Source organism: Vitis vinifera, chromosome 14 (genome assembly GCF_030704535.1).
Source record: "Vitis vinifera cultivar Pinot Noir 40024 chromosome 14, ASM3070453v1".
Classification (NCBI taxonomy): Eukaryota; Viridiplantae; Streptophyta; class Magnoliopsida; order Vitales; family Vitaceae; genus Vitis; species Vitis vinifera.
The window spans coordinates 3,824,412-3,844,852 of record NC_081818.1 but is presented as its reverse complement, the minus strand read 5'-3'; the positions used below and the strand labels follow the sequence as shown (position 1 = coordinate 3,844,852).

At 27.8% G+C, this 20,441-nt stretch overlaps 1 protein-coding gene across 1 annotated transcript; it reads left to right on the top strand.

The window, feature by feature from the left end:
* The first annotated feature begins 9,284 nt into the window (after nucleotides 1-9,284).
* On the top strand, nucleotides 9,285-20,441 carry LOC100243559 (probable disease resistance protein At4g27220). Its single transcript, XM_010661782.3, has 6 exons — nucleotides 9,285-12,582; nucleotides 15,376-16,092; nucleotides 17,296-18,045; nucleotides 18,930-19,001; nucleotides 19,768-20,066; nucleotides 20,192-20,441. The coding sequence occupies exons 1-5, from the start codon at nucleotides 9,895-9,897 to the stop codon at nucleotides 19,849-19,851; spliced, it is 4,311 nt and encodes a 1,436-aa protein (XP_010660084.1). The 5' UTR covers nucleotides 9,285-9,894; the 3' UTR covers nucleotides 19,852-20,066; nucleotides 20,192-20,441.

Genomic DNA, 20,441 nt, shown 5'->3' with positions numbered 1-20,441 from the left:
TACCATGTTTTGTGATTCAATACTTATTTGTTCTAAGACTGGTTCATAGCCTTTGGGTACCAATACTGATGCATTGGATTCTTTTTTCCTCAAAAAAAAAAAAAATTACGTTTACACTTTGTGGGGAATTGTAGGAAGAGTGTAAATAATTTTTATTTTTATTTTTGAGAATTATTTTTATTTTATTTTATTTTATTTTGTTAGTCTTATATTTTTTGGAAGAGTCCTATTGAGAATTATTTTTTATTTTATTCTATTTTATTAGTCTTCTATTTTTGGGAAGAGTCCTATTGGGATTGTGCTAGTGGAGTTTCATTCCTTTTATAAGTGGAATCTCCTTCCACTTTGAGTCATATTCTAATTACAAGTAGATTCTCATTTGGCCTATAAAAGCAAGTCACCCTTTTCTCTCTATATATGAATACCAATTTTTTAGGGAGTTTTTCAAAAAGTCTTTCATACATCTATTTGGAGGAATTTTTTCTAAACCTAAGTTATACACATCTCGCTTACAAAGTGCAACCAAGGCAAGATCTAGTCGTTAAATCCTAGAGGTAGACCATTGGTACCCTAGTGTACCAAGTTCGTCTTCGAGGATGGTGGATCTATTTCAAGGATAGTACTTGTCACGCCTCAACCGATAAATTTTTCTTTTTATTCATTCTGTTATTTATTTGTGTCTTTTGGACTAATATTTTGTATCCATATCCTTAAACCCAACAATTAAGTCATATTAAATAATTAAATTAATTTAATAAATATTCTCAAAGTGGGTGATTACTTAATGATTTATGCTCACTTTAAGTTAAATTGTTATGAAGTTATTCACTTAAAAATTATTACTTATTTTAATTTTAAATATTAAGGATATTTGATAAAGTTTACTCAAAAGTTATTTTAAAATTTCAAGTCAACACATTATCCTCTTTTATTTTAATGAATATTTATTCTTATTGATTTTAACTCATATTTATTTTCATTAATTTTAGATAATAAATTTATTTATAAAATATTCATATTTAAAGTACTATAGATGCATAAGATCACCATAAAATATTTATTATTAAAAATAAGTCATAAATATGAAATCATAATTCTAAAATATACTTTTACTAGTATAGGTAAATCAGATAAAAAAGTTAAGATTAAGAATAAATTAATTATTTTAACTTAATAATTAAAATTAAAAATTACTTTTAATTATAATTTCTTTTAATAAGCATGTTTAATTTACTTAATAACTTAAATTAAATTATTAAGTCATTAAACTATTTACTAAACACCCTCTAATTATTATCCAGTTACATGACCAAAACATGGGTTTTAACTAGGAAAGGACTCCATCAAAATAAAGGTAGCGGGTTGTATAACTCTCGCCCATTGTCTTCTGAACGGAGAGCAGCATGCAGCTGAGCTATGGCTTGCTATTTCAGTGCTAGCACACTTTTCTAATGTTGATTCATTTTCATTTTAGTCAGGGAGTCTTTGCAATTGGCCCATCTAAATGGATCGTTAGGGCCCTTAAGCCAAATGGGCTCTGCTGAGTGGGTCTTGCTGGTTTTTATGGAGCCCTCCCTTTCTCCTACTTGGTTTGCTCACAAACGAAGGTGTTGTTTAATGTTAGCTTGACCCTCAGAAAAATCAACTTATAAAATGAAAGTAACTTGCTATTTGACCTCTAGTCTAGGATTCTAGCACTTACACCAACACAAAAATACGAAATGAAATTTTAATAGACAGTTTAATTAGATTAATATAAATGACAAAATTAAAATAAGAATTTTATGTAATCGCTTTATCTTTTTCCCATTCTCAAATGATGGTCCTAAATGCAATTTCAACATGTCGCACTTTTGATAACAACATTTTTGTCAAAAATACTTCCATAAATAATCGGTCAGTATTTGGATATAAAGAAGAAAATCAAATACTTTTATAGTTTTTTTCAAGAATGTATCATATACTAAAAAAATGATTTGTAGAATCATCAAAATCATCGATGGTCTCAGTATTATATAGAACCATTTTTAGATTTTACAACTTTACATACACCAAGTTTTTTAATTGAAACTTTTTCAAATATTATGAAGCAATTCTAATCCTCTTAAAATCAACTAATGGTCCATAAATTCATGATGTTGAATTCAAAGTTTTATGTCCATATTCAAATTATTGTAAAAATAAATAAAACAATGAGTTATTTGGCTCTATATTAAAATTAAGTGATTATTTTACTACTATAATATCTTCTCTCTTGTTTTGCTTATTTTAGTTCATCCTTTTCGTAGGAGTCCAAAAAGGTAACCCCTACATTTTATATTTAGCAATATAAGGAATTTACACTACTTTCATTGGATCATGACCCTATTAAGATTTTTTTTCTTTCACATGCCCTAATTCTTTGTTAATTGTGATAAAATTTCAAATTATGACATTTTCGCATATTTATTTATAAACTATGAGTTTGTTTAACAATTGTTTTTAAAAATAGTTTTTTATTCTTTATGATAAAAAGTCAAGAAAACATATTTAGCATTCAAAAATCGTTTTCTATTTATGTTTTAAAGAACAAAAAAAATAAAATATTTTCAAATAACATTAAATTATTTTTTTATAACTGTTTTAAAAAATAATTATACAAATATGTAAAATTATTCAAAATAAAATGTTAGATGTAAAAATTATTTTTAAAAATATTAAAAATAGGTTTAAAACATTTCAAGTTTTTAAATAGACTTTTGTTATACAAAATATTAAAAATAGTTTTCAAAAACCATTTTAAAAAAACTATTTTCTAAAATTATTTTTAAAAATAATTAGCAAACATGCTCTATAGTTCTTAATTCATTTAGAAAAGTTTTGAGTAAAATTAGATTTTGCATTTTTATGAAGATTCGATGAATCCATTGTTTGATATGCCTTCACGACTTCAATATAAACCATATAAATTGTTTGATTTGCCTTCACGACTTTGATATATACAATATAAAATAAGAAGTCATTTTTTATTCGATAAGATACATGATCTTGGACCAAGTCTTTTATTATGTTTGATTTCAATTTGCTGAATGTCTTTTCTTACATATGTTGGATGTTCAAAGCATCATTCCACGTTATTCTTAAAGAAATAGACCTCTGAACCCATGTGACTTGTTTGGGAGCTGGGAGCCATATGGACAAGTTTTTGTGTGATACATATGAAATATAATGTTTTATTTCATAATATAATCTTCAACTAGTCTTTTATTACATTTATTTGAAATAATTTAACGTGCGTTCCAGGTCATGGGGTTTATTTTTAGAGGTTTAAAATAGTTGATGATGGGTCACATCAAAGTATGGCTTTCCTGATAGTGTTAAAATAAAATAATTTGATATGATGATAACTTTTTATTAGGTTAATTTTTAACTTAACATCCTTTTTCTTTTAAGATTTATCTAAGTATCTATTTGCTTTTTGACATCAGTGACTTGACTCAATTATTATCACATTCTATTAATAAAACATATTTTAAAATAATATTATAAATATATTTATAAATAATTTATATTTTTAAAATCTCATTTATGATTTTTTTTTTGTAAGACTGGGTTTATGGAATAACATTATTTTTTAAAAGATTAATCTATCCATGAAAACTTTCACTTTTTTTGAGAAAATTCCTTGTATTTGAAAAAAAAATTCCTTTTCAATTGACGCTTTCATAAGTGAAGTTAGAATAACTATAAATAAATATAATTTTATCCTTACTAATTTTAATCAATATTTACTTTCATTAATTTTAAATAACACATTTATTTGTTAAACAATCATATTAAAAATCTTGTAGAAATAGAAAACTACTATCAAATATTTATTTTTAAAAAATGATTCCTAAATATAGAATATGAATATAAAAGAAATTCTCACAAGATGTGAGCAATTAAGGTAAAAGATATTTATTTAGGATTTAGAATAAATTAATTATATTAATAAAATATGCTTAATCTATTTATGATTTAAATCAATTTATTAAATTATATTAAGTTATTATAATATATATATACTCTAAACTAATCTAAATTTATATTGGTTTACTTGTAACTTTGCTAAAGATTCAAAGCTTCACTCTAATTTATTCTTAAAGAAATAGACCTCTCAACTAATCCAAAGACTTGTTTGGGAGGTAGGAGCCATAATCTATACTCTCAACTATCTATATTTATATTGGTTTACTGGTAACTTTTGCTAAATTTCAAAGCATCACTCTAATTTATTCTTAAAGAAATAGACCTCTCAACTAATCCAAAGACTTGTTTGGAAGGTGGGAGCCCTACAGAGACAAGATTTTGTGTATTATATATGAAATATAAAGTCTTCTTTTTATAATATAATCTTCAACCAAGTCTTTTATTATATTTATTTAAATTAGTATAATAAGTACGCATGGGGTTTATTTTCAGGAGTTTTAAAAGAGTGGATGATGTCATCACTGTATTGATTTCCTTAGTTTAATTTTGAATAAAATATTTTTGGATTTAAAATTATTTTAATATTTATCCAATCCACCGTCAGTACTGTCTTCTCTTTCTATATATATATATAAGAAATGGACCTCTGAACTAATCCACATGACTTATTTGGGAGCTGGGAGCCATACAGATGAGTTTTTTTATGCAATATTATATGAAATATAAAGTCATTTTTTATAGTATAATCTTCAACCAAGTCTTTTATTATATTTATTTGAAATAGTTTTGATGTGCATGCCGAGTCTCATCAAAATATTGATTTCCAGGTAGTGTTAAAATAAAAAAATAAAAAAAATGACATGATAAAAACTTTTCACTAGTTTAATTTTTAATATAACTCTATCCATCTCTCTTTCTCTTTTTTTGTTTAATCACTTTCTTTGTCAAAATGATTAAAAAGTCAACTAATAATGTAACCAATAATAATAACTACTTTCACTCATGAAGGAATCTAAGGCTGAATATACCTGCTAAGCTTGAAAATGCAAGCATCACAAGCTGTGGTGTTTTCTAAATAACCGCCTCATCAAAACCTTAGAGCATATTTTCAATGGTTTTAAAAAAGAGTTTTAACTATTTTTCACACTCAAAAATATATTTAATAATTTATGATAAAAAAACCATTTTTTTTTTTAGAATTTATTCTTGAAATAAGGTATTTTTTAAATATATTTGTACTACTTTCCGTTGTTTTTATTTGTTCTTTTTTTTATTTTAAATATATAATGGTATAAATATAAAAAATAATTAAAAATAAAACCGTATATATAAGAATTATTTTTTAAAAAAAATATTTAAAAATGATCATACCTTTCTGCCTCTTTTTGCCAGGAAAATGTCACTATGTCCTTTGGGCCCTACCACTGCGACATGCCTTCCAGGACCATACTTTGAGTTTTTGGGCGGAAAATAGCCTTTTATATAAAAAAAAATATTAAGTTTAACCCTTTACAAAATTTATGTTTAAATTAGTCTTTTTACTGTTAGAGTCCTATCATAAAAAATATCTTTTTTTAAATAAAATAAAAATTGAAATTGAAACCCTTTTTTATCACTTGAGCTTCATTTTTTTTAAATAGAATCGTAATTAATAATTAAAGCTTCAATTAATTTTTTTTATACTTTGAAATTTAATTAAAAGGTATTAAATTATAAATTATTGTTAGAAATTAAATATATATATATAGATATATATATTCTAATAATAAAAATTTTATATATTTAAATTTAATTAATCGAATATTACTTCAAGGATAAATTGATAAATATAATAATAAATAAATATTTTATTTATCAATAAATTAATTATCTTAAAATAATAAAGTTATATGATATATAAATAAAATATAAAATTATATAATTTATTAATTTAAGTTATATAACATATAGTACTTGCTATAATTAGGGAGAGACATTTTTTTCCCATATATTTTGTAACTTTGATAAAACTACTAAAAATTATTAATAGACTTTCTGTTAACTAATTTCAAAATTTATCTTGAAGGCATATAAATAATAGTTTTTTTTACACAAAATGAAAAAATTATAAACATATGCTTTAAAATAATAAAAAATCTATATATGAAAAGTTAAGAGTATACTACTTTTTTTCACTAAAGATAATTTTGTCAAAATATGAACAAACTAATATCTTAAAAATATAACAAATTAAATATTTTAAATTAATAAATTATATAATTTTATATCTTATTCATATGTTATATAATTTTATTATTTGAATATTATTACTTTATTAATGAATAAAATATTCATTTATTATTATATTTATCAATTTATCTTTATTGAAGTAATATTATACTTTTAAGTTTAAATATATAAAAATTTTATTATTAAAATATATTTGGGAGAATTATGTGAACATGGTACATTATGAAATAAAAGAAGAAAATGGAACCCAAAAATGGTTATTTCAAGGAAAGTATTTGACAAAAAAAAAAAAAATTATGCTCGAAAATGCTCTTTAACCAATTAAAGGTGAGTTGTCAAGACAAATTGGTAAGTATATTTAATGGGACCCACATATGTAGCTCTCATATTATTCATAACCATTTCAACATTTACATCAAATATGCATCCATTGGAGATAACAATATAGTTTTTATCTATAAGTAACAATGTTAGTAACTAAAAATATTGTTGTAAATAAAAGAATGTACTGACCTATTTATTATTCATCACTGTTTTGCCCTCCATATCAAATATGTCATTTGAAGATAGTGACATTGTCTTTATTTAACAATAACAATGTTAATAACTAAAATATCAACGTAAGTAGTAGGATGTACTAATTTATTGAGTTTTTTTATTGTCATTGTTATGACTTTGATAATGACTATTAAATAATAAAAAAAACACACACACACATAATATACTTTTTAAAACATTATTTATTAAAATAAAAACAATTTTAATGATTTAAATTTTTAATTAAACAAAAATGTACTTTTTTATTATATATTTAGTAAAAAAATATTAGTTTTTTTTTTAATGTAATATGATGGGAATTGTGAATTTAAATTAATAAATTTAATGCAAGTACTTTTAAAATCTTAATTTTATCTACCTTCAAAAATTGATTTTAAAATTAAATGCTCTTAAAATATTTATTTATTATTATATTTATCAATTTATATTTATTGAAATAATACTAGATTTTTAAGTTTAAATATATAAAATTTTTATTATTAAAATATATTTTTTTAATTTTAATAACAATTTGTAATTTAATATTTTTAATTAAATTTTAAAGTAAAACAAAAAAATTAAAGCCTCAATTTATAATTGAGATTTCAATTAAAAAATAAAATATCAATTATCAATTATGGTTTCAATTTAAAAATTAAGCTCAATTAGTAATTAAAATTTTAATTTAAAAATGAATTCTCGATTACTAATTACGACTTTAGTTTATAAATGAAGTTTCAATTGAGACTTCAACTTGAATTTATTTCTTTAAAATATAATTTTGCTTTAGTGGCAGAGAATGCAATCACGTGTTCTGTAACTCCATCCATCTCTCTCTTTCTCTTTTCTTGTTTGGTCAATTTCTTCGTCAGAATGATTGAAGAGCCAACTGATAATGTAACCAACTTTTCAGTTTAGAGTAGAGAGTAGGGTCAACAATAATAAGTAAGAAATCCAAGGCTGAGTATACTTGCTTTGTTGCAAATGTGCAAGCATCACAGGCTGTTGTGTTTTCTAAACGATTGCGTCATCAAAACCTTAGAGCATGTTTTGATTGTTTTCAATGGTTTTAAAAAAGAGTTTTAACTATTTTTCACACTCAAAAATATATTTAATAATTTATGATAAAAAAACCATTTTTTTAGAATTTATTCTTGAAATAAGGTATTTTTTAAACATATTTGTACTACTTTCTGTTGTTTTATTTTAAATATATTATGATATAAATATAAAATATAATTAAAAGTAAAATCTATATAAGAACTATTTTTTAAAATATATTGAAAAATATAGGTTCATACCTTTTAGGGGTTTAACCAAATTTTTATTCTATGAAATATTAGAGAATTCGTTTCAAAAATATTTAAAAAAAAACTATTTTTTTGTACAACCGAGACATATACACTTGATCAAATCCAAATCTAATTTAATGTTTAAATGAGTTTGAATAATAATTTTTAATACTATGATTAAATTAGGTTTTTCCAATCCAAGTATAATTTGGATTGTGTTCCAACTCTTAGATTTTTTCAATTTGAGTTAATAATACTAGGGTTGAGTTAGGTTTTTTTTTGTTTGAGTTAATAATACTAGGGTTGAGTTAGGTTTTTTTTGTTTGAGTTAGATTTGGATTGTGTCCAAGCCAAGATTCATATAATTAAGATCTAATTCGAACCCAATTTAATGTTTATAATGTATATTAATCGATAAAATAAAGATTTTTAAGAGAAAATATATCAAAATATATTACATCATATACTTTTTTATTTTTAAAAAAATATGCAAATTTATTTGTTTATTTTGTTATCTTAAAATTTTATCTTACAATTTTTTTTAAAAAATAGTATAAATAAATTTTAAATTATACTAGCTAATTAATCTGAATTTAATCTAATCATTCCCAACTCAACCTAAACTTGAAAAAGAAATGAGAGTGGGTAGGGTGTGAATTGATTATTTAGAGTGATCGGGTTGAGCTTCGATTTATGGTTTGGATCATCAACTTCTTCTAGCCGCTCAAAGTTCTTCATTTTTATTTGTCAGAATGATTGAAAAGCCTGCTAATAACATAAACCACACATTTTCAGCTTAGAGTGGACAGTAGGGTCCACAATAATAATACCTCCTTACACTCAAGCAAGGACTCCAAGTCCAAAGATATTTGCTTTAATTGAAAACACAAGGATGACAGGTTGTTATGCTTATTAAACCACCGACCAATCAAAACTTTCGAGCAAGTTTTTAACTATTTTTAAAAACACTTTTATTTCTTAAAAATTGAAACATTATTTTTCATACTAAAAAAATATTTTTAAAATATAATTTTTTAAGATTTTATTACGAAAACAGTGTGTTTTATAAAAATATATTTTAATTATTTAAAGTTTATTATTTTTACTTTGTTTGGTGTGAGTAATTTTAAAAAATAATTGTATAAATATTTTATTATAAATGGAAGAAATGGATTGATGAAAGTGTTTGAATCAAGATGATATTTTAATGCATAAGGTATTAAATGTTTTGGTGTCTTGGTTGCCAAATTCAAACATGTGATGTGCGACTAAAACTAAAATGAGTCATTGTCAATGATGGATATTACTCAGTCTCTTCACTCTGCAGCCCTTTTCCTCAGTCTCCACTCTGTAGCCCTTCTCTCATTTTATCAACTCTTCCTACTTTCTCCCCTTCACGCTCGTTCTTCCGAGTAATCAATCTCATTTTCCATTTTGCTGCTTTGTGTTTCTCCTCACTCTATAACACTGTTCTCAGTCTTTCTCAGTCTCTTCACTCTGCAGCGCTTTTCTGAGTCTTTCTCAGTCTCCACTCTGTAGCCCGTTTCTCATTTTATCAACTCATCATACTTTATGCCCTTCACACTCGTTCTTTCAAGTAATCAATCTTATTTTCCATTTTGCTGCTTTGTGTTTCTCCTCTCCTCCTCTCCTCTTCTTGCAAACAAAAAATAAAAAATAAAAAAAATTATTGTTTCCTTCATAGCTAAAACCTTCCACCTACTCTGCCCTTTGGATACCTCGAACCTTTCATCTCCTTATTTTCATCTGTCACACTCAATTAATTACCATTTTTCTTTTGTGGTGTTTTCCTTCTCCTGAGGCCCTTCTTATTTTCTGCTTTTGCTCAATTCCCATCTATTTCCAGAGAAAGAAAACTTGGAAAATGGCAGCAATTCTTATGTCCGCTGCAGCAAATGTTGCAGGAAAAGTTGCAGGGTACCTGGTTGATCCAATTGTACGTCAACTGGGTTACCTGTTTAACTATCGTAGCAACCTTGATGAGCTTGTGGAACAAGTTGAGAGGCTGGGTAATGCAAGGGAGAGGCTGCAGCACGATGTGGATGAGGCTAATAGGCAAGGGGATGATATCGAAAATGATGTCCGGGATTGGCTGACACGTACAGAAGAGATCATCCAAAGGGCAAGGGAATTGATTCAAGATGAAAACGCTGAAAACACGAGCTGTTTGTGTTTCAATTTAAAGTTGGGGTACCAGCGAAGCAGGCAAGCGAAGGAGCTGTCTGAGGATATTGGTGAACTCCAAGAAGAAAATAACTTTACCAGGGTATCATATCGCCCTCCTCTACAAGGGATATGGTCTCCACGCCTCAGAGATTGTGAACCTTTGGTATCGAGAGCATCTATTTTAAACCGAATTATGGAGGCCTTGAGAAATGATGATATCAGGATGATTGGTGTGTGGGGGATGGGCGGTGTGGGCAAAACCACCCTTGCCAATCAAGTAGCGAAAAATGCCGAGGAAGATAAGTTATTTGAAAAGGTGGTTATGGCATTAAATATATCCCAAATTCCAAATGTGACAAAAATTCAGGAAGATATTGCAGGTATTTTGGGGTTGAAATTTGAGCAGGAAGGGGAATTAGAAAGAGCACACCGCTTACGTCGAAGTTTGAACAAACACAAGACGGTCCTGGTGATTTTGGATGATATTTGGGGGGAACTTCTGTTGGAAAAAATCGGAATTCCTTGTGGAGATGCTCAGAGGGGGTGTAAAGTGCTGCTGACTTCCAGAAGCCAGGGTCTGTTATCTAGAAGTATGGGTACTCAGATAAACTTCCATGTTCAACATTTATGTGAAGAGGAAGCCTGGAGTTTATTTAAGAAGACAGCAGGTGATTCAGTGGAGCAGCTTAAATCCATAGCAATTAAAGTACTTAGAGAATGTGATGGTCTACCAGTTGCCATTGTAACAGTTGCAAAGGCGTTAAAAGGCGAGAGTGGTGAGGCTGTGTGGAACAATGCTTTGCTAGAACTGGAGAATTCTGCACCAGCCAACATCGAGGACGTGGATGATAAAGTATACAAATGTCTGCAGTTGAGCTACGACCACTTGAAAAGTGAAGAAGTGAAGCGTTTGTTCTTACTTTGTGGTATGCTGGGCTATGGTGATATTTCAATGGATCAATTGTTAAAATGTGGCATGGGTTTGGATTTGTTTGAACACGTGAGTTCATTGGAGCAAATAACAAATAAACTAGTGACATTGGTCAAAATCCTCAAAGACTCAAGCTTGCTGCTTGATGTTGAAAATAAACATTTCTTTGAGTGGCCAGGTGTGTTTTTCGGATACAATTATGAAAACAGGTTTGTCAGAATGCATGATGTTGTTGGTGATGTTGCCAGAGCAATTGCAGCAGAAGGTCCTCATCGATTTGTTGTGATCAAAGAAGCTCTTGGATTAGAAGAATTGCAAAGGAAGGAGGAGTTCAGAAATTGCAGTCGTATATCTTTGAATTGCAAAAATCTCCATGAGCTTCCACAAAGATTGGTATGCCCCAGACTTGAATTCTTTGTATTGAATAGTGATGCTGAATCTTTGGGAATTCCAGACCCCTTTTTTGAAGGGACGGAACTACTAAAAGTTTTGGACTTGTCTAACGTGTGTCTTACACGACTGCCTTCATCACTTGGTTTTCTTTCCAATCTTCGAACATTGCGTGTATACCGATGCACATTCGAAGACATAGCAGTAATCGGAGAACTAAAGAAGCTACAAGTTCTTAGTTTTGAAAGTTGCAAAATTAAACGGTTGCCGAAAGAATTCATGCAATTGACTGATCTAAGGGCGCTGGACTTGTGGGATTGCTCTGATCTCGAAGTAATTCCCCAAAATGTCATATCAAGTGTATCTCGATTGGAGCATTTATGTTTAGTAAAAAGTTTTACCAAATGGGGGGCTGAAGGATTTGGTAGTGGAGAAAGCAATAATGCTTGCCTTTCTGAGCTGAACAACTTGTCCTATTTGAAGACTTTATGTATAGAAATAACGGATCCCAATTTGCTCTCAGCAGATCTGGTCTTTGAGAAGCTTACCAGATATGTGATATCAGTGGATCCCGAGGCAGACTGTGTTGTTGATTATCATAATAGATCCGCAAGAACGTTGAAGCTCTGGAGGGTTAACAAACCTTGCTTGGTGGACTGCTTTTCCAAGCTGTTCAAGACAGTCGAAGATTTAACATTGTTTAAGTTGGATTACGAGCTCGATACCAAAGGTTTTCTTCAACTCAAGTATCTCTCTATAATTCGTTGTCCTGGGATTCAATACATTGTTGATTCAATACACAGTGCCTTTCCTATCTTGGAGACATTGTTTATTTCTGGACTCCAGAACATGGATGCAGTATGCTGTGGCCCAATTCCAGAGGGATCTTTTGGGAAGTTACGTTCTTTAACAGTGAAGTATTGTATGAGGTTGAAATCATTCATATCCCTTCCGAGGGAGCAAGGAAGGGATCGATGGGTGAATCGTCAAATGGGATCCTTGGATTTGACACGGGACTTCATCTTTACGGGAACCGATGTTCCCACACCATTCTTCAATGAACAGGTATGTTAAAATTTGAATGATATCCAATTTCTGCCATTAATAAATAAGTAAAATATGAGAAAACATAAATTAAAACAATCAGTACCCAATTTAAAATAATCTTAATTTTATCCATAATATGGATGCAGTATGCTTTGCCCCATAAATTTTATCACTTTCCTTTTCTTTTCTAGTCTCTCTGCTAATCTTAATTCAACACCAATTTAAATACATTATTCAAAAATCAATTTTTGAGAACAATTTTTAAAATAATTCTATGATGTTTTCTAGAGTACATTAATAACTTACAATTTTTTTTGATAGGTATATTAACAACTTACAATGTTTTCAAATATTTTTTAAGAAGAAATTTTATGTGGAATGTTTTATTTTTTATTATTCTTTATATTTGTTTTATTTTTTTTAAATAAACAAAAAAAAGTTAGTGAAAACAATTAAAATAACTAAAATATGCTCACAGGAAACACATGTTTTATGTTTTGGAGAGCATAATTGGTTTTTTTTTTTGGTAGTTGCCAAAAAATTTTCTAGTTTTTTTGTTCTCAAAATAAAGAGTGTTTGAAATGTTTTTAAAAACACTTTTTAAACAACAAAAAATAAAAAAACTCGTTTGTTTATTAATTTTTGTTGTTTTTAAAAATAAATGTTATATTTAGATTTTGTAAAAATAAAATAAAATTGTAAGGTTGATTTATATAATATTAATTTGATTTAATTCAAGTCTAATGGAAATAAAATTTTTTAATTACTAATAAATTAACAAAATAAATGGTTTGTAATAAAATATGGACACAAATATTATAATAAAATCATTATTTTTTTTAATTTAGAAATTGGGCCATTTTAATATAAATTTTAAAATATGGATATCAACATTTTTATAAATGCATCATTGATTTTTTTGTTAAAAATGAATGGTTATAATTTAAAAATACTAATGATTAATATTATTTTATTTAAAATAAATTAAAAATTAAAGTTTAATTTTTTTTATATATGTAAATAAGTTAGATTTTTTCAATACTCAATAATGAATAAAGTATTTTGAACCAATTTTGATTGATTTAAAATTCATTCAGTCAATTTTTTTAATTCCATCTTATTCTTAAAAATTAATAGATTCATTATAGAATGTAAAACATTAAGTTTTGATATCACTTTATTTAATTTATTTACTTCATGAGAAAAATTGGAAAGGTATAGTAAGGTGCAAAGGAGAAACAATATAGATCTCATGACTCATTTTGGACTAGTTTTGGTCTATTATATTCAATTATTGTTTAAACTTATTTTTGAGTTCCAGATTATTTTTAAAAATGAGTGCACTCATTAATAAATCTAAAACTTTTAAGTCTTATTTGATTTAAAATTTATTTTCTAATAAAAAAATCATTAAAATATAATTATATATGGAAGAGGAGTAAAAAAAAGTTGTTTTAGACTAGTTTTAGTTGTTGAATTTCTAGTGGTGATTGGGTTATTTTATGAATCATAAATCACTTTTTAAATTTAATAGACTTGGTAGAGAATCTAAATATTGAGTCTTACACTATTTAGAGTTTATTTGTCTATATTTGTTTTGAGCCGATTTTCATTCATAAATCGTTTGCATTAATTAGATTAGTATTTAAGTTTTAAATTATTATTAAACTTTTCAGATTCCAATACATCAAGTCTTCTTTGATTTGGGGTTTATTTACCTATTAAAAAAATATAGTTATTGTAAAGAAGAAATTAGTAAAGTCATTCAAGATTAGATTTAAATTGTTATTTTTTAATATTAGTTAGATTGATTTTAAGTTCCATGATTTTCTAGTATTTATTGCATTAGTTTTTTTATTCTAAAATTATTTTTAAAAATTAGTAATTATATATATCACTTGATTTAGAATCTATTTGTATAGTAAAAAAATTTAAGTTAAAAGAAATTTAGAAAAAAAAATGTGTAATTTAGAGGCATGAAATTTTGTTATACTTTATTTTTTTTAATGATTTTCTTTTAAAAATATATATTTTTTATTTGTTGATGGTTTCTTTTTGTTTTTAAAAATAGATGAAAGTAACTTCTACTTATTTTCTAAAAACAATTCTCTATTTTACTTTGTTTTTAAAAATTCATTCAAGAACAACTTTCAAATACTTTTGTAAATTTTAAAATATATATATATATATATATATATATATATATATATATATATATATGTATGTGTGTGTGTGTGTGTGTGACACTAACAAACAAGCTTTAAGAATCTAAAGACTATAGGTTAATTAGTGAATGAAGAAGGCTCATGTTTGAACATCTATTGCATTTGTGGTTTCCAAAGTAAGAAAAAACTAGAAGGAAAGGCCTCATCATAAACCACCTGATCTTCAACCACCCTGCTTTAATATTTTTACTGTATTTATGTGGAATATTTTGAATGGAATCACTTCATGGTAAAAAGAGTAGATACTTCTCATAATTCTATGAAACAAATCGGTAGATGACTATAATGGGTGCTTCAAATACATATATAATCCATTAAGATTTGTCAATTTTGAAAAAGAGATCCAAAGATTGGGAACCTTTTGCCCTATTTGAAAATCATCTCAAATTTAACGTCTTTAAATTCCATTAAATTGTTAAAATATTGTGCATTCTCTTTCATTTTCTTCTAGTTTTGTGCTTTGTCACATTGATATCTTTACCTTTAACCTCTTATATTCTATTTATATGTATTTGGTTATTAACTCAATTGCGAGTATATATACATGGGTATACATATTGTTAACCGAATGTGATCGATTGCGCAGGTTACACTCCCTAGCTTGGAGGACTTGACAATAGAAGGTATGGATAATGTGATAGCAATATGGCACAACCAACTTCCTCTAGAGTCCTGGTGCAAATTGAGAAGTTTGCATTTATTACGTTGCACGGAACTACGGAATGTTTTTCCATCCAATATCCTAAAAGGGTTTCAAAGTCTAGAAGATGTGAGCATAGATGATTGTCAATCCATAAAAGAGATTTTTGATCTAGGGGGAGTAAATAGCGAGGAAATTCATGATATTGAAACCATTCCATTGAGAATATTGGATTTACGTCGGCTGTGTAGTTTGAAGAGTATATGGAATAAGGATCCTCAAGGACTTGTCTCCTTTCAAAACCTACAGTCATTAAAAGTCGTTGGGTGTAGTTGTTTAAAATATATTTTTCCCATTACGGTGGCAGAAGGCCTCGTGCAACTTAAATTCCTAGGGATAAAAGATTGTGGAGTGGAGGAAATTGTTGCAAATGAAAATGTAGATGAAGTAATGTCCTCATTATTCCCTGAACTAACCTCTCTCACACTCAAAAGATTAAACAAACTGAAAGGTTTCTACCGAGGAACACGTATTGCAAGATGGCCACAATTGAAAAGCCTAATTATGTGGAAATCGGGTCAAGTGGAGACACTTTTTCAAGAAATAGATTCAGATGATTATATTGATAGTCCAATTCAACAATCTTTCTTCTTGTTGGAAAAGGTATGGTTTGGTTTTTCTCCATTTCTTTTGCCATATTTGGATTGCTAAATTTAGTCCATTAAACACTATGTCCTAATCATTTTTCATTAATATGACATTGTTTTAATCTTAAACTTGAATAGTGTTGGAATTTGAAGTCTACATTTTGTATAAAACTTATCCAAAATTGACCTAAGTAAGCTTATGTTCCATTTCTAAATTAATCAAATTACGCTAAAATGACTTGGTAATCCAAAGAATAAGAAACAGTCAATTACAAGTCATAGGAGTTTGTAGGCATAACATGCATTATGGTTTATCCAACAATTACACATTGGAATGAAAGAGTGCTGAGTGCCAGTGAAATTATACCTTTATGCTTTTATGTTTTATGACTATTCAAAGTATTTAGGTACTCATTTAGTATGAATTATCATGGTCAAATTATGATTTTATGTAATAGAACCAACAAATTATAATAAATTTAAACAATTGATTTATTTAAATTAACATGATTGAACCTATAATGAAAATAAATTATTTTGAAGCTTCTTTTTTTATATTATGCTTACATTAATATTGAACTCAAAGAATTTATATAAAACCATAAGAATTGATTTATCTAAATTATTCTCAAACCAAGATATAGTAATTTCTATATTGCATCAAAATATGTCAAGTGCTAATGATTTAGGAGAGAGTCTTTGGTCATTAATATATAGTGCAAATAATTCAAATGGATTATTCAGATGTAGTGGTTCATTATCCCTTGTATGGAAAATAATATGTGTGTGTTTAATGGTGACGTGTTTAATGGTGACATTAGTGGTAAAGCCAATGTTGATTAGCCATCAAGCTACATAGGTAATTTTATTTTTCTTTTTATTTTTCTTTTCCCCCTCAAATTATTCTTTTTCTTATTCTTTTTCCTTGAAATTAATTCCTAAATTTTTCTTCCCCTAACTTAATTTTTGGCATGGGCTGTTGGATGAAATACATAAAAAAGAAACTAAACTCATGTAATTAAATATGAATTAGAAAGGAAATTATAGCTTTTTTTTTAAAAAAAAAAATTGGTAAGTAAACAAACATGGTCCTTAGTTATAAGTCATAATAATAAGAAAAAAAAAGTGTATGCCATAATAGTATTCTTTTTTTCCTTTTGGGGGGGGGGGGGGGGGGAGATATATGACATATCGTTAATCTTGTTTGTTTGGTTGTCAGGATGCATTCCTTAATTTGGAGCTATTGATCTTAAAGGGCTCCACGATGAAAATATGGCAAGGCCAATTTTCGGGGGAGTCATTTTGCAAGCTGAGAGTTTTGAAGATAAAAATGTGTCACAACATTTTGGTTGTGATCCCTTGTAGTAGGCTTCCAAAGTTGCATAATCTAAAGGAACTCTATGTGAGCAAGTGTAATTCAGTGGAAGAGGTATTCCAAATGAAGGAACTTGTGAATCAGGAATACCAAGTTGAGACACTCCCACGATTAACTAAAATGTTCCTAGAAGATCTACCACTGTTGACATATCTATCTGGATTGGTTCAAATTTTTGAGAATCTTCATTCTCTAACAGTACATGGTTGTGAAAATTTAATATATTTGGTGACATCCTCAATAGCTAAAACATTGGTGCAACTCAAAGAGCTTACTATAGAACAATGCAAATTAGTGAAAGAAATAGTCGGACATGAGGGAGGTGAAGAACCATATGATATTGTTTTCTCCAAATTACAAAGGTTGAGACTTGTTAACTTACAAAGTCTAAAATGGTTCTGCTCAACTAGATGCATCTTCAAATTCCCATCCTTGGAACAATTTGAGGTGGAAGAATGCCCTCAGATGGAATATTTTTGTGAGACAGTCCCAAGTACACCAAGGGTAAAGGAAGTAAAAATTGACGATCATGTGGAAGAGCAATTTTTGGGGTGTGACATCAATACCATCATCCATAATACAACTTTGGAGAAGGTATATATCTTGAAATTTTCTAATGTCATTATATTATAAACACTATTTTTCACCTTCGCGATTTTTTAAAAATTTATGAATTCTAATTTTATTTCTTTTTCATCTCTCAAAAATGTGTCTAACTATGAGAAAAAGACACAAAGCGAGCCCACATGATGTTCATGTTATGGTTAGTCTAAGACATGTTTAATTTTTTAGTACAAGGTACCTGATTTGATGGAAACATAATTCTGTCTGGGTTTGTATGGATCCTTTTATGCTCTTATTGTTTGTTGTTGCTTAGTTTATTGTTTGTTTGGGTTAAGTTCGGTTTGTTATTTGTTAATTGTTCCCTTAGCTTAGTAGCTATCCCTATCACTCTTTGATGCCTAAACTTTAAAACACGACTAAACCATTCCTAGGAATTTAAACAAATTTAAAGGTAAGTATGAAGAGGTCAAGGGTTTTTTGTGCAAAAAGTGTTTGCCAAAATATTCATGCATAGATTTTCAGTTAGTTCAAATGTTGACCTTGAAATAGAGTTCAATATTATGGTTGAAATTAAAAGTTAGAATACAAAGACATGGGAATTAGTTCTGCATCTAACCTAGTTAAATTGTTAAGCTATAATATTTAGAGAACAATATTGATTATTAAGTTGTCAATTATTCAAGAAATGACAGATGAGAAGATCTTTGAGTTTTTGTTGTTCTTCTAAGATTGGGGTTGTTGCATCAGTAGAAGCTTTGAATAATCAAATTATTATACATAAAAAAAAAATGTCTCTCAGGTTTATATTTTTGAAAGAAATTTACCCATTTCCCTTTATAAGGAGTCTATCTTCTTTCACATATTTTCATATTCTTAAATATTCCAAACCAATATATTAACAAAATTTTCTTTAGTTTATAATTGTCGAGGTGATGTTTGAGAAGGATCCTGAGGCTCTTGGGGCAACCATTCAATTACATTGTGAGGTAAATCATTCTCGAAATTTCAAAATTCTTTTATATTTAATGTTTGATTGAGGATAGTATTGGATATTAGATAGAAAATGATTATTTATTATATACAATGTTTTCCTTTTCTACTTGGTTTTTGAGTTAAGGAGTTTAATTAGATTAGAAAATTGAAGTATTGTCAGAACCTAGAGTGAATGATACTTGTATTGGGTTTCACAAACTATCAATTCAGCTAGTCACAAGCAAAAGTACAAAGAAAAGAGAAATTTTCTTTTGCTTAGATTTGTTTCAAAGTACCGAAAATTAATTTTATGATGGAATACACATCATTTAAGGGCAGTACGTTATATAAGGACTGCCCATTCTTTGACACTTATTGTAGACATTTAATCATGCAACTTATAATTTTTTATTTTGTTGACAAAAACATTGAATCTCTGGAGATAGGCAATTGACTTGTTCATAATGATAGTGATGTCCTTCCTTTGGTCAAAGGTTAAAGGTAGACAATTATATGAAATTCTTACTCTCATTTGTGGATAAAAGAACCTGCCAGGACTTAAGGCTGTTTATAGGTCTTTGTCAAATGTTGTTCAACTCTAGCCCAAGATTTTGAGCTAAATACATTATCACTTCTAGAGGAGACAAGGATATAATATAGCAGTGGTTTGATCTACCATTCTATTATTTGTGCTCCTATCCTAATTTCTTTTTTAAACTTTCATTATTGTACTTTTCCTTATTCCTACCCATTATGATGTTTTGTGTACCGATTACCCAGGATTATGAAGAATGGGATTTTGGAGAATGGGATTTTGGAGATAGTGACGATGATGATGTTTATGAGGTCAACGATGATGATTAGGTCAACGAAGAGATGATGAGGTCAAAGAAGAGAGAGGAAGATGTGATGAGGAAGATGAGAATGAGGGATAGAGAGATGGAGAGAGTGATAAAAGGGAAGGAGAGGGAGATGTAAATGAGGGAGAGGGAGTAGAAGAGAAATACGAGGATGAGGATGATGACAGACCATAGCCACGACAGACTGATTTAATTTTCTATATGAAGAAAAATGAATAGGTGTTGGTATTTTTCTTTCTACATAGTGTTTGTGAGACATTGATATATATATATATATATATATATATATTCTCTTATCTTAGAATAAGGGCCTTTTGTTCTTATTGTCTTCATTTTTTTGTCAGGTATGCGAGATTTCCTTCTTTTGAGAAGCTGCACAGATACCATCCTTGGTAGAGAGATCCTAGCTAATGATATTTCTTTCATTTAAATTAAATAGAGGAAGGTTTTTCTCTCTAAGTGTCTTGATTTTTTTCAATAAATAAGCTAGATCTTTTGTATGCGTTACTCTAAAGCTTGATATTTCTAGATTGCTACAATTCAACTCTCCATGATTTAAATTGCTACTGAATTTAGGAAACTTTATTAGTATTA

Coding starts and splice junctions, on each gene's coding strand:
- LOC100243559 (XM_010661782.3), top strand. CDS start 9,895: ATGGCAGCAATTCTTATGTCCGCTGCAGCAAATGTTGCAGGAAAAGTT. Junction 12,583..15,375: donor CACCATTCTTCAATGAACAG/GTATGTTAAAAT, acceptor TCGATTGCGCAG/GTTACACTCCCTAGCTTGGA. Junction 18,046..18,929: donor ATAATACAACTTTGGAGAAG/GTATATATCTTG, acceptor AATTTTCTTTAG/TTTATAATTGTCGAGGTGAT.